The 13,878-nt window shown below is 46.6% G+C and overlaps 1 protein-coding gene across 4 annotated transcripts in view; it reads right to left on the reverse strand.

Moving 5' to 3' along the window:
- Positions 1-13,867, reverse strand: part of KANSL3 (KAT8 regulatory NSL complex subunit 3) — a 35,259-nt gene extending 21,392 nt beyond the window's left edge. For 2 of the 4 annotated variants that reach the window (XM_015423039.1, XM_015423036.1), the window contains exons 1-12: positions 12,901-13,865; positions 12,272-12,558; positions 11,520-11,690; positions 10,362-10,452; positions 9,921-10,106; positions 9,122-9,244; positions 8,617-8,733; positions 8,055-8,156; positions 7,825-7,896; positions 5,839-5,913; positions 3,648-3,805; positions 2,941-3,004 (exon numbers count right to left, since the gene is read on the reverse strand). In XM_015423039.1, coding sequence (XP_015278525.1) covers positions 2,941-3,004; positions 3,648-3,805; positions 5,839-5,913; positions 7,825-7,896; positions 8,055-8,156; positions 8,617-8,733; positions 9,122-9,244; positions 9,921-10,106; positions 10,362-10,452; positions 11,520-11,690; positions 12,272-12,489 — 1,377 coding nt within the window. In that variant the 5' untranslated portion in view covers positions 12,490-12,558; positions 12,901-13,865. Of the gene's footprint in view, positions 1-2,940; positions 3,005-3,647; positions 3,806-5,838; positions 5,914-7,824; positions 7,897-8,054; positions 8,157-8,616; positions 8,734-9,121; positions 9,245-9,920; positions 10,107-10,361; positions 10,453-11,519; positions 11,691-12,271; positions 12,559-12,900 lie in introns of all 4 variants that reach the window. The other 2 variants (XM_015423038.1, XM_015423037.1) reach the window with 2 other exon arrangements.
- Between the last annotated feature and the right edge of the window lie 11 nt (positions 13,868-13,878).

Below are 13,878 nucleotides of genomic sequence, written 5' to 3' on the forward strand. Positions count from 1 at the left end.
CGAGGAGGAATGCCCTCTTCCATGCCAGGAGCTTTAGCTGACAGGTGGCGAGAGGTTCAAAGGGCCGTCTCGTCAGCTGGTGCAAGACCAAGGGAAGGTCCCATAAAGCTACTGGAACTTTGACTGGAGGGTATAAACGTAGCAAACCCTCCAGGAAACGTTTGGTAACGGGATGGGAAAACAGAGTGCACCCATCTACATGAACATGAAAGGCCAATAACGCGGCCAAGTAAACTTTTAACGAGGAGTGGGTAAGTCCCGAGTCAGCTAGGGATAGGATGAACGTAAAAACCTTATCGAGGCCAGCAGTTGTGGCTGTAAAGGCGTCAGTGTCCAAAAAGGAGCAGAAGCGTTTCCACTTGTAATCGTACGACTGACGTGTGGACGCTTTCCAAGAGTTCGTGAGGACCTCAATCACACGAGAACGCCGGGCCTGTATCCGCCACGCAGTCAGCTTGAGCTGTGGGAGGTTGTGATGGAGCACAGGCAACTGAGACAGGTGGAGCAAGTCTGGAGACGGTGGGAATTGGTGATACATCCCGGCCGACAGTTCCAGGACCGTGGAGAACCACGGCTGCCTTGGCCACCAAGGCGCTATGAGGATGTCTGCGTTTTCCTCGAGAATCCTCCTGACAACTCTGAGGAGCAGTGGCAGGGGGGGAAACATGTAGAGGAGCGAAGTGGACCACAGGTAAAGGAGGCCATCCCCGAGAGATAAGGGGTCGCCCCCTCCTCGGCTGCAGACAAGGCGACATTTGGTGTTGTGCCTGGTCGCAAACACGTCCACTAGGGGAGTCCCCCACCCGCGGAAGAGTGGAGCCAGGTATGAGGGGTTTAGCCCCCATTCGTGCAGGCTGAGTCCCGAACGACTGAGTTGGTCCGCTTCCGCGTTCAGATGTCCCGGAAGGTGAACAGTGATGAGGAATATGTTGTGGGCGATGCAGAAATCCCACAGGGCGATGGCGAGGTTGCAGAGGCGCAGTGACACGGTGCCTCCCTGCCTGTTGACGTATGACAGAGCAGTCGTATTGTCTGTCAAGACAGTGACACATTTTTCGGTGATTAACGGACGGAAGCTGGTAACAACGTGTCGTATAGCCATCAGCTCTAGGTAATTGATGTGACGACGAGCTGTGCGTTCGTCTCACATGTCTCCTATGGAGATGTCCATGGAGTGAGCTCCCCATCCCTGCAAGGAAGCGTCTGTGGCGACCGTAACCTCTGGAGACGGAGGGTGGAAGGGGGCCCCTTGCAGAAGATTGGATGGCAGGGTCCACCATTCCAGGGATTGCAGCACCACCGGGGGTGGAATCTAGGATGGTGCCAATGTACCGAATCTGTTGCATTGGACACAATTGGGACTTCGGATGAATGACCATGAGTCCAAGAGTGTTCAGAAGGGACAGCGCTTCCTCGACGTTGGCTAACAGTGGCTGTCGGGAAGATGCCACTAGCAACCAGTCGTCTATGTATGGGTATAGATATTCCTCTCAAACGCAGGAAGGCTGCGACGACGATCATCGTCTTTGTAAATACCCATGGGGCGCTGGAAAGGCCGAAGGGAAGAGCCGTGTACTGGTAGTGGTGGTGGCCAATTGCGAATCTCAGGAATTGGCGGTGGGTGGGGTGGATAGTGATATGGAAGTAAGCGTCCTGGAGGTCGAGGGTGGCCATCCAGACGCCTCCCTGGAATAATGGCAAAAACTGCTGTAGGGACACCATGCGAAATGATGGTAAGTTTCGAACCTGTTCAGTTCTCTGAGGTCTAGGCTGGGACGAAGACCTCCGTCCCTCTTCGGGACCAGCCCCCCCCTCTCCACCCACCCGGCGGCAGCGTTAGCAGAGCGTCTCCTGCGCATGCGCAGGAGACACTCTTGCACTTTCGGGGGGATTTTAACATCCCCCCGAATTTTTTTAAAACTTTTTTTATTTTTGTGCACACGTGGGGACTGGCCCACGTGTGCACAAACCTCCCCCGGCCCCCCAGCTGCCCCCTCCGTGCTGATTTAAGTATCCGCACGGAGGGGGCAACTTGGCTATTAGTATAAGGATTTCTTTATTGTCCAAATGCAGGTAAAAATTCCCATTGTAATAAAAGAACTGAAAACTGCCATGATGATAATGCATTCACTATTAACAAGATTGTTTCACTAAATTGCATTAGAGCTTTATTCAGGTCCAGCCAGTGCGCTTGATTAAATTTGCACAAGGGACTGACAGACTGCATTCTCCTATCCCAACGGGGGGGGGGGGCAGTTTTCCCAAGAGGAGAGAAGTACAGACATCCTTGAATCTCTCTGAAAAAAGTGGAGATGCACCTTACTTGGGGGAGGGCATCAGATGCTTCAAGCTTTGAATAGATTATGGATAGCATCAGGAAGAATTAGAATATTGTTGCTTTGACAAAGGAGCTGAAAGACAGTAACTGAAAGCCTCTGTATTCTGTCCATCAAGCAGGGTGTGTTATCTAAAAGTAGCTAAATGTGCCAACTGAAGAACTATACCACATCCTCTCTAGGCCTGGAGAAATCCTAATGTGGCAGTACACCAGTACAATACAGTAAGTCCATCAAGCAAGAACATGACTAGTAAACAGTAACTGACAAATTGCACCTGGTCCCATGACATATGTAGAATGGTTAGAGTGAAATACTGAGATATGGGTGATGCAGGTTCACATTCACACTTTTCCATGGCAGCTTGATGGGTGACCTTGGACAAATCACACATATTCAACCTAAACTACTTCACAGGGTTGTGGAGGATAAAATGGAAGAAAGGAGAACAAGGTAAGCTGCTCTGGATGCCCATGGGAGGGGGGGGAGGAGCAGGGTATATTTAATTTTGTTAAGTGGGTCAAAAGCTGTTGAATTGATATATACCTGTAGCAAACAAATTGAAGAATCATACTATGGGGGAAGAATTGGGGGCTCTATTTACCTGTATGCATCTGTCCACCATACTCTGTGTCAGACCTTCAGACTTCTTTTTGGCTTTGCTTACCCTATTAAAAAAGAACTGTAAATACACATTCATTTCCGCCCAGCCATTCTTTTTGCCTCCCTTCCCCCATAGCTTTCTGGCATAATCCTCAACCCAAATGTTAGCAGTACTAGATGAATCCTTGAAGGTCAGTCTGTTAATTGATTTTCATAAATTACAGTTTGGAAAACTAGCTCTTGATGTGTGGAATCCAAAGCTCTTCAACAGGCTAGAAAAGCCACATGTTTTACAAGAACCAGACACTGAGGACTTCAGCAGCTTTGCAAGATGAAATGACATTTACATTTTATCCCACCCAACTTTCTGGAATGCCTTATCTTACCCATATTCTCCAAGGAGTGTTGGTAGCCAGCTACCAGGTCACTACTAGAGGCTGAGCACATGCTTTGCACAGAGACAATCCCAGGTTCAATCCCTGATAACTCCACTTAAGTAGTCTCAGGTAACAAGGTCCAAATTTTAAGAACCACTGCCAGTCAAAGCAGACAAGACAGGCCAGATTGCCTACACTCACTTCTTATGTCCACAGATATCGATGGTAAGTAGAGCTTCATTTGATTTACAGGTCCAAACATCTGCATTTCAGAATGAAGCCCGGACTTCACTGCCAAGGTTACCAGTAATATCCTCCAGGCTGAACACACCTGAGATTATCATCAGCGCCTCCAACCACGACTAGGCTGTTTTCAGCTCGAAGCTTCTCTCGGAAATCTTCCATTGCTTCACTGTTACACTGGAGGGAGTTCTGACCAATCACAAAAAGAACTGGAGTTTTCATGTCCAGAAGAGGATCATCAACATCCTGCAACCCAAAATAATCTATTTTAGACATTGGTGGTTTTAGACCATGCAGGGACCAAACACTGGACTTAGCATGAGTGTTCCTTCTCTCTGGACAGAAAGAAGATGCGCTGATGAGAGCAGTTCCTTCAGTCAGCATCAGAAGACAGGGCTAAATGTGTTTTTGCACTGTTCTAGTGGAGGAAGCCCATCCCAATTCAAGAAAAGTTAGAAAGCTAGAGGAAAATATTACGGAACACTAATAAAATCCCATTTAGAACAAAGACACTGAACTGCTGTTCTTGCTTATTTAACACAAAAAAAGGAAAGAGAAAAAACAGGAGGTACTCTCTGTGAATGGTACAAGAGAAAACAAGATACAAAACAGAAGGGAGATCTCAGACCACCTCACTTTTGAAGAGAAGACAAAGGAGAGCTCCTGCAGGGAGGGCTGGTCAATGAATCTGCCTGTGCTAAAAAAGGAATCTTCTTTACAGCTGATCTTGACTTGCTGTATGGCTGCTCCTTTCAGTGTGTGCACAAAGTGAAGCAGAAGGTGTGCCACTGTTGATCACTACAAGTGTACACCAACAGCATGTTCTTTCAAAAAGCATCAAAGCAAGGTTCTCAGGATAGCTCTCTACCATCCCTTCTCTCTGGTAGACAGGGACATGGCCCACGATGGATGGGTCAAGTTCCACCTCTCCCTAAAAGTGACCAATAGGAGCTAAAGCAATGTTGCTAAGTGGAGCAGTTGGAAAACAGCCATTAGTGGAGTGGAGAAAACAGTTGGAAAACAGCCATTAGCAGAGTGAAGTATGTGGCTGAAAAGGAGCTCACCACTGACCGGAAAAAGGTCAGCTTGTAATGAGGAATCCCAAAAGCCTGAATAGGGAAATAGTTCAAATGTTCAACTGAAAAGAAACTTTGTAACCTCTACCTGATTTTCTCCAATGTTATGTTCAAACCATAAATAAATGCTAACACATTTGTTTCACCCTGTGGGCTGGTTGCTTATTGTCTTAAGGACATACACACAAGCTAAGATCTCAGCTTATATATAAATGTATATTAGACTATGAATACCTGGTAGCAGCGCACAGATGAAGCATGGTTCAAGTCCCCAACCTCACTAGCTCTGTTCAGTGTCTGAGTGAGGGGTGATCATTAAAGAGGACTAGGCTACCCTGTCTGGTAGTGTCTCTGTGAGTGAGAAGGGGAGCTCGTATGTGAAATGGTCATAACTCTCTATATATCTTAAAAGAGGGAAGACATGTGGTGAACTGTGACTGCCTGACCTACCTGTAACCATGACCCTGTAGGACAGAAATTGTGGAGGGTGGTGGAGACTCTGAGTGAGTGAAACAGTGTCTCACAGCCCCCTTCTTTGGTTTCAGCTCTGAGAGGACAGTATGGGGGAGCTTCTAGATAACAAACTCTCAGAAAGCCTTGCATGCTCCATATCTGATTTGTCATGCAAAATAAAAAATATCTGCCACTAAGGAGAAAGTCTGTGCAGTCTCCTTACAACTCCAGATAATGCCCGATCTCCTCCTTTTTAGTATTTAATTGTATGTTTCTAATTTTGAAAAGTATCCTATCCCCAGAGAATGGGGATGAAAAATACTGCTTCACTGACTCTGAAATCTACAGAACCCTGGAAAAACTCTGTACTCTCATTTGAGACAGGAATAGGAGCGGCTTCCTCTACAAAATCAAACAGGAACTGTAAAAAAAGTTTAGCCCTGTCTCCAAAGTCCAATGGAAGCAACCACCATCTTCAGGACGTCTTCCTACTCCAAAGAAAGGTGCATTTTGTTTTTGCATTCCTCACTATGTGCACTGATATCCATACCTGCATTTGAAGGGATGATGAGAATGAACAAGCAAAACACTCTGGTTAAGCATTAGGTATTCCAGTCATGTGTAGATAAGATACAGAAAATATTATGATTAAAAAGTACAAGCATGTTATGATTAAAAAGTGCAAGCATGGAACCTCACCCAACTTAGCAGTCATCTTTTTTCTAAAGTCTACCCCTATTTCATTCTTACCCCTCTGGGCCCATCCACTGTTAAGAGAGGGAATCCAAGGCACACAACTGCAGTGACCTCCTCAAGCACTGAAACCTAGAAGTGGGGAGAGAAAGTGTCATCACTTAGCAGCACTGCACAACTCAGTTGTAGGTATTGGATTTGAGTTTGGGACCAAACAGTTCAATTTAACAGACAAAGTATGATGATATAGCCCTGGCCTGGATAGCCCAGGGAAGCCCAATCTTGTCAGATCTCGGAAACTAAGCAGGAAGAACCCTGGCAAATAATTGGATGGGTGACCTCCAGAGAATACCAGGGCCAGGAAGCCAGAGGTATGCTATCAAGCCACTTATCTGAATGTCCTCCAATGCCCCAGTAGGAGTTGCCAGAGGTCACCATGCGCACACACAAAAATGCAAAGGATGATGATATGAGGATTCATCGGGGCATCCTTGTCTTGCCAGAGTCATGAATTCCACATGGAGGGGAGGAAAGACACACATGCAGTCAGCAGACAGCTGGCCAATCCCCTTGAGCCAGAGATGGCCCACTCATCAGAAAAAGTCTGCTCAAGTAAAGGCTTGTGAGCAAGGGTTTACCCCTTGAACAAGGTAAGGGATGTGGCTGGATCACCACACATAACAGACAAGATGCCAGCAAAACATTTCCCTCCAGCAAGGGCCAAAAGAGCCCAAGGCTTGGCTCCTTTCTTCACTGAGTTAAATTTGTCAAACATTCCTCCCTTTTTGATGCTCGTTGTCACCACTGTTCCCTCTAAGCTGAGTTAGTGTGAGCTAGCTCACAGTTTTTTAGCCTCCGGCTCACACATTTTTGTCTTAGCTCAGGAAGGATGGCTACAGAGCAAACCAATTTAATGCAGTAGTCAAATGGCTTGCTCACAACTGTAATGCCAGAAGCTCACAAAGTAGAATCTTTGTTCACATGACTCCACAGCTTAGAGGGAACATTGGTTGTCACTGTTAAGACACAGAACAGGTACGATAAGAGGTATGCTGACGACTACATCAACATCCTTAAGTAACATCTCTGACTACAGTAATGTGCTCTGGAAACTTAACTGCCTCCATCTGAACAGGTGTTTGAACCCCACTTTTACCTTCTGTAAAGTTTATATATAGTTCCCATGATCTCCTTGCCCAGGGCCACCTATTTAGTTCCATCCCACCTACTGGTTTCTCAATGTCCAGCAACACTTGGACATTCCAGCTACAAAAGCATTTTTCTTGTAGGCAATGACAGAACACAGGTACAGGATAAATGGCTCTTTTTGTGTTTTGCCCAGAGAAAAACAGAGCAAGAAAGGCAGTGGGTTGGATCCAGTGGAGTGTTGTGTGAATGGAAGGGTTTTGTCCAGGGAGTGTAATTTCCTCGCTGCTGTAAACCCAAACTCCATCTTCTAAATGCCATTCGGGGGGGGGGGTCCCCCCATTCCCCCAGGAGCAGCATTTCAGGGGACATTATGGTTTGGAGCTAGAGAGGGAAGGTAAGAAAGTAATGCTCTGCTGGATTCAAGTACCTTTTAATTGAACATCTTCCACCGGTATACAAAGATGCACACTTCTACATGAACTAAAGCAAACTGCTACGTATTGTGAAATACATTACAACAGTTTTAGCTTTAAAAATAACTTCATGTTAAACAGAGTCTTCATTATATGTTCCATTCTGCTTTTGAAACTCAGGTATGAGGCGAAACACAAAGTACTCCCACTATGCAGAATAATTCTACTAGCCAGTAATGTCATGGATGACCAGGAGAGTCGCTCACTCTGCCTCTCACTTTGATTCATGCCATTCGGTATGCAGGCAAATTCTACAAGGGCACATTTCAATGATCAAGAAACCCAGTGTAGCAAGGCAGTTTTTTAAACCCTGCAGCAGGAAACTACAGCAGAACTACACTAACTTACTGCTTGCTAGTGCTGTAGATCAGTACACAGTTACAATGTTATTAAGATAGTAACAAGAAGAAGAATCACATACATGGCAAGCTACCAAGGCTCCTGTGTTCCAGCCTATCAGGATGATTGGCTTGTGGGAGAAATGGTTGTGGATCTGGGAAGAGAAAGAGAAAGGGGAAATTAACAGAGAGGCAGACATCAATCTGGCCCAGAACCAGAAAAAGCCACACAAAGAAAACTGAAAACATTTGGGTTTTTACTCCATAAACGTCAGTTTACTCCATAAACATCCATGAAAGCTCCCATTCTTACTTCTAATACTTTGCCTCTCACAGCACCAATCATGTGTTCGAGGCACTGCAACACTCCAACACCACTGCCGTTATTCATCAAATGGGTAGCAACTGGGATCACCTGCAACGCATCAAAAAAGGAAGCATGCGGGTAAAACAAGTGTGATTCCACCATGGCACAGTTCATGAATTATGACGGTGCCTGAGAATTTCATAAACACAGAGAAGCAGATGTGTCTCTTATACCCAGACATGGAATCCCAGAGTTAGTTTCCCACCTCAAACACTTCTTGTCTTAACCCCTTTACAAATTGCCAGCATAACACAGCATCCCATCCACCTGCTCCCTGATTGGGCATGCCCCAAGAAACTTGGTGGGCGGATAACTGGACTGCCGCTATGACACATGGTTATTTTCCACTGGCTTTGAATCAAACCTAATTCAAGAAGGGAACACAATGGTAAAGGTGGCTCTGCTCCTCAAGTTCTGCTGAGGGAAATCCAAAGCATGCAATGGAATTGTACAGAAAAGCTCCATACATGCCACAAGGAGGAGCAGGCAGTAATGAAATCACACAAACCTTTCCCAAACAAGAGAGCTGGGATTGCCAGAATCGATGCCGACGAGAAGTAGGAAACATTGAATTGGAAGGTCCAGAAGATGCCAGCAGGATCAGGGGAGAACCAGGCAGCTTGCTCTTGAAAAACAAATAAAGTAAACCTAAAGTTCATTTGACAGATTGCAAGAGCTACTTCTTGCAGAATTCCGGAAGCCAGATAAGTCAGAAGTGGCACATGCAAGAGGCACGTGAAGAATTTAACAAGATATTTAAGCATTAGCAGGACACTCAGCCTTAGCCAGTTTATAAAAGGCTGATTCAGGGCCATTCATCTAAGGAAAGAAAAAACAAAAATACTCAGTTCTCCAGGGATTAAAAAATCTGTTTGTTTAAGAGTACACCCAGGGACAGCTAGAGAATTTGCAGGAGTAGGATATATTCATGACAATGAGGTTCCAGAAAAACAGACATCAAAATAACCCCCCCAGGGCAGCTTATTTGCTGAAGGCACACACAACGGACTTACTGGTTTGTTATGTGAAAGGACTCCCACAGCTGGGTCCCATGGTCTCTTCAGCAAGAGGGACAGAGCTTCAGCGCCTGTTTTTGCAGAAGATGACAACAGCATCCGATCAATCAGGGTGGGAATCTGAAACCAACAAAAAGATGTTATGGACTTCATTAACACATGCATTTGATCGGCATGGTATTGCATTTAAAATTTATTTTATTCTTTAGTACCTCTCTGCAGCCTGCATCAACAAACTGTATTTTATTGCTCTGTCAAATTAAAAAATAGGCTTGATTTACACACGCAGCAGAATGCGGCAGCAAGATGAACAGCACAGCGTCACAGTGAATGTGGAGGACCACAATTTGGATCCATCCCTAGATTTTAAAATCCCTGCAGACAGAAAATTAGCATAGCCAGCAGAGTGCGGTTAGAACTTTTCCCCGTGTGGTGCTTGCTTCCCATGTATATAGAGTTTTTTAATGCAAAGGAACTATCATATCAGGACTCTGACTCTTCGGCATGTGCAAACCATGTCACAGAGGACCATTTGGGGACTGGACTAGAACCAAGCTGCTATTGTTGAACATGCACTTAATGGGTTAGGACAATTTCTCATACTACTGCAAAGTTAAGGAAGGGCCCAGTCCTGGGTACTGCACCCATGACTATGGTTGAGTCATAATTTAAATCACAACTGTGCATAAAATGTACTTTCCTAAGCTCACAACAAGATTAATGCGCATTTCCCTGCAGAAGAAATGTAGAAAGGAGGATCAAGAAAATCGAGAGTCTTTAAACTCATGTTAATCACCTTTCCCTTAAGAGTCTGTAAAGCATCCAGGTAAGCAGCCAGCATAGGCAAACTGAGGGTCTCCACCAGAGTTGAGTGAAGCCACTGGATCAGCTTGGTATCCCAACTGATGCTTGCCAGAGCCTGGCGGACCCGTCGAGCACATTTGTCCACTGCTATCCTCCTTAGCACTGGCTCATTGGACGCCTTAGGAAAAACAAATAACAAAGACACACAGTGATGTCAGCAAAATAAAGCATGCCAGTCAGAATACAGTTATAGAGGAAGTTTGGACATACTGTCCTCAGATTTATGGGCAGAAGCAGAACCTTCTCAAGACCACAGAACTACAAGGGGAATGTGCAGGAGGACCTTTGTTTAATAGGTCAGAGCAACTGGATGCTCAAACTAGACAAAACGGCTAACACACGCAGAAAGAGAGGGAAAAGAGGATGCCCTTACCCCCTCATTGGCTAACCGAGCCAGCCTGTCAGACTGCAAGGCTTTCAGGATTTTATTGAACAGCTTGTTCTGGGCCACAGTCCAACCTGACCTGGAAAACACAAAGCCAGTTAGTAGTTCAGCTTCCAAATCAACAACTGATGGAACCCACACTTTACAAGTTCCAAACCCCTTTTTTCAGAATACAAGCAGTATCTGGATGACAGACCTGTAACACATGGTTTTAAACGTAATCTGGTAAATAAACCATGGGGAAACCCCCCATACATACAGAAGTCACAAAACCTCTTGCATAAGAACTGTTTCTCAAGTGATGATTTTCCAATGCGCACCACTGTGTAGTTATGATGAGCACTCTATTATGAAAAAGTGGCTTATTTGGCTCCATTGATTCACTATTGACTGAGTACTGTCAGCAGATAAAATACACTTCACACAAGGTGATGTCCTGCATGGATGTTACTTTTGTGCAGAAAAATTGCATCTTTGGTTGTGTTCACTGTTTTGTGATATTATAACTGGGCCTAATAAAAACTAATGCACAATTTTTGGTTTTTTAATATTACTGTTCCAGTGTTTTACAAACATATCAAGGGGCTGTGGAATTCTGAAATCCTAAACTTATGACTGGTAACATTTACGCAAACTATGCATTTATACATTTGAATGTTTTACAAAACTTACAATACTTTTCTAACTGTAAATACAGATTAGAACTTGGAAACTCACAGCATGTTTTCAAGATTTGACAGACAGAAATTTGTTCTTAAAAATTAATCAAAACACTACTGGATTTCTTATTAAATACCATATCCCATGCTTTGTGTTGCAAATACAGTCATGCTAATTTTTAGACCTCCTGACCACAATGAACAAGGCAACAATTCCACTGCAAGTAAGCACCAATATTCTACATAGCTTATTTTGCAGATACTTCCTGTAACTCTATCAATTATAAAGCTAACAAAATATTACTAGAAAAGTATCAGAATGTACTGCCTGGGTGTTTTGGAATCCAACGTCAAATGACAAAACCTTAATACTGCCTGGCCCCAAGTTATATCTGGGCTCAAAAATCAAGGAAAAAAACTTACATGCAAATAAATAGCTCCACAACATATACTATGATCTGCAGCAACCCACGACCCCATCTAGTACCTGTTCATATGTTCCTCCCAGTCATCAGGTGGAGGAGGAGTATCTGTATCTGTGCGGGCAAAAATCACATGACGCTCACACTCATTCATCACAGTGCGGGCTTTCTGGTTGTCATAGAGTGGCACAGGTGTAGGTGTCACCGTTTCTACATCAATGGGAACATCTGCCTCACTGAAAAGAGACACAGACCATTCAAGGAATTTGCTCCCCCCCTTCATAATTCTAATTAAATCAGCAGGTCTGTCAAAAGGGAGATAAAAACACTCCACACAAGTTGTATGTATTCACATGTCTATGGGTCAAATTTACCACACAAGGGCCTCTAGAACAGTGATACTCACTCAGTGGCTCTACAGCCATATGCGGCTCATTGACATGCCACTTGGGGCTCTTCTGAGCACTGTACCCCAATGTGGCATCTGCCCCAAATTTCAGAAAAGTTGGCAAGGACCTTACCCAGTGTACTCATGGTTAGCATGTAATTTCCAACATGAATCAATGACCACAGAGAAACAGGTAAACTGCAAGCTTCCATGAGATGCAGGCCTCATGCCAGAGGTGGAAGGAAATGTAGCTCTTCTGGTAGGTGAAATGAAAATGAGACTCTCTGTGAGCCCTAGAGTGGGTACTACTGCTCTACAATATGCTCTGGTTCTATAATTCCATTTTAAAACATACACACAAGCTAAGAAGAGGGAATTACAACCATATCCATAAAGCCTTCAGCACGACTTTCATGCAGTCAAACTCACATGGCACTACTATCTTGATGCCTCCTGGGAGTGACAAAGAGCAAGCGAGTTGGACGGGCATTGCTAGCATCAGGATGCGCACTCCAGGGCTTAGCATAACTGTGATCCAGGAAGACCAAGTCCAGTTCTCGTTCATGGACCGACAGCTGAAAAAGCAGAGAGGTCCCCATTCTCCGAGCTGAGGTCTGGAAGTCCCGTTCGTTGTTTCGATAAGACATGTCTCAGCCAAGCACTTCTGTTGCTAACGCCAGCACAGATGATTCTTACACCTCCTCATCACTGCTGCTCTGGATGGAAAAAGCACAGGTAAGTGACACGGAAAAGTAAGCTCTGTCTCTTAACCACATTCTCCGGCTCACTCCCTCTACACATGCAACCACCCCGGCCAAGTTCAACCGCAAACAGGGTCCAGAAAATACTTGCCAGTAGCACCTCCAGCCTCCCCTACCCACATCTCAGCCAGTCACTACAGCCACATCAGGAGGCCCTACAGCCTCAGGAAACAGTCCCTCGCCTTTATCGCCTTTCCAGAGATAACCCAACAGCCGAATTCAGCCCCAAAGAAACACCCGCCCGGGCCAACCGCGCCATCCCAAAATCTCCTCCGCTCACCCTGCCTACCTACCTACCTACACGGGAACGAAATGGATCGGCGAGAGTTTGGGGCAAGGCAAAAGGACGGGCTCAATTCAAACAACCCACGGCGCAGTCAAGCCTCTCCGTGGCCGAAGGAGAGAAGGGCGAGGATGCTGCTGCAGCAGCAGGAAAGGCGGGGAGGACGAAGGCCCCCCCCCCCCACGCCGATGACAAAGCGGCCTCGAGGCTTCGCTAACGGAGACTAGGGGCTCTCCTCAGCCCTCCCGGCGAGGGGGTCGCGGCCCGCCTCTGCCCTGCCACGCAGCCGGGGAGTTGTTGCAGGGGCGATCCATGGCGATGAGGAGAGGGCCGGGAGCGCCAAAGCCGGCCCCCTCCTAGACCAGGGCCCGCTACCACCTCCTGGGCCCCGGACTGGGAGAAGAGGAGCGCGAGGCAGGGGGACAAGAGTTGTATGGAGCGACCGCGCTATTCCTCTAACCCCCGCGAAGCGGAGGTTCCGCTGAGCATGTGCAGAGCGCCACGCCCCAACAGCCCTCTCAGCCGCCAGGCCTTTCACTCGATCCCGCAGCCTGTCGACGCCACCCGCCAGGCGGGGCAGGCCTCAGACGGCCCAGCGTCGCGCGCATGCTCAGCTTCCCGACTGTAGCCGCCTGCAAGTTGTGGCTGCGGGAATCCTGGAGCGGAGTCTACGTCTAAAAGGACAGGTGAAAACGGCCGGCGGAGGTGGCTGGAGAGGACTAGAGGTTCGTCCTCCATCATGCAGGGCCTCTGACAGGAAACTAACAGGGACCGAGGTCGTCGGGGAAAGAGGGAGCGGGTCTTGCCAGCGGGATCGCGCTCGAAGGCTGTAGCCTGTACTGAAGGCATCCGTACGAACAACAAGGGTGGGTCAGAAACGGACAGGCCTGTGCTTCGCCCGCTGAGCTGTAGGGGTCGCTGCCGAGAGCTTTAAAAGTAACGCCGGCGCAGGTCCGTCTTGACGGACGTGAGGACGTTGTAGGAAGGCCGAG

The sequence above is a fragment of the Gekko japonicus genome, unplaced genomic scaffold (genome assembly GCF_001447785.1).
Source record: "Gekko japonicus isolate JY-2015 unplaced genomic scaffold, Gekko_japonicus_V1.1 scaffold208, whole genome shotgun sequence".
NCBI classification, from domain to species: domain Eukaryota; kingdom Metazoa; phylum Chordata; class Lepidosauria; order Squamata; family Gekkonidae; genus Gekko; species Gekko japonicus.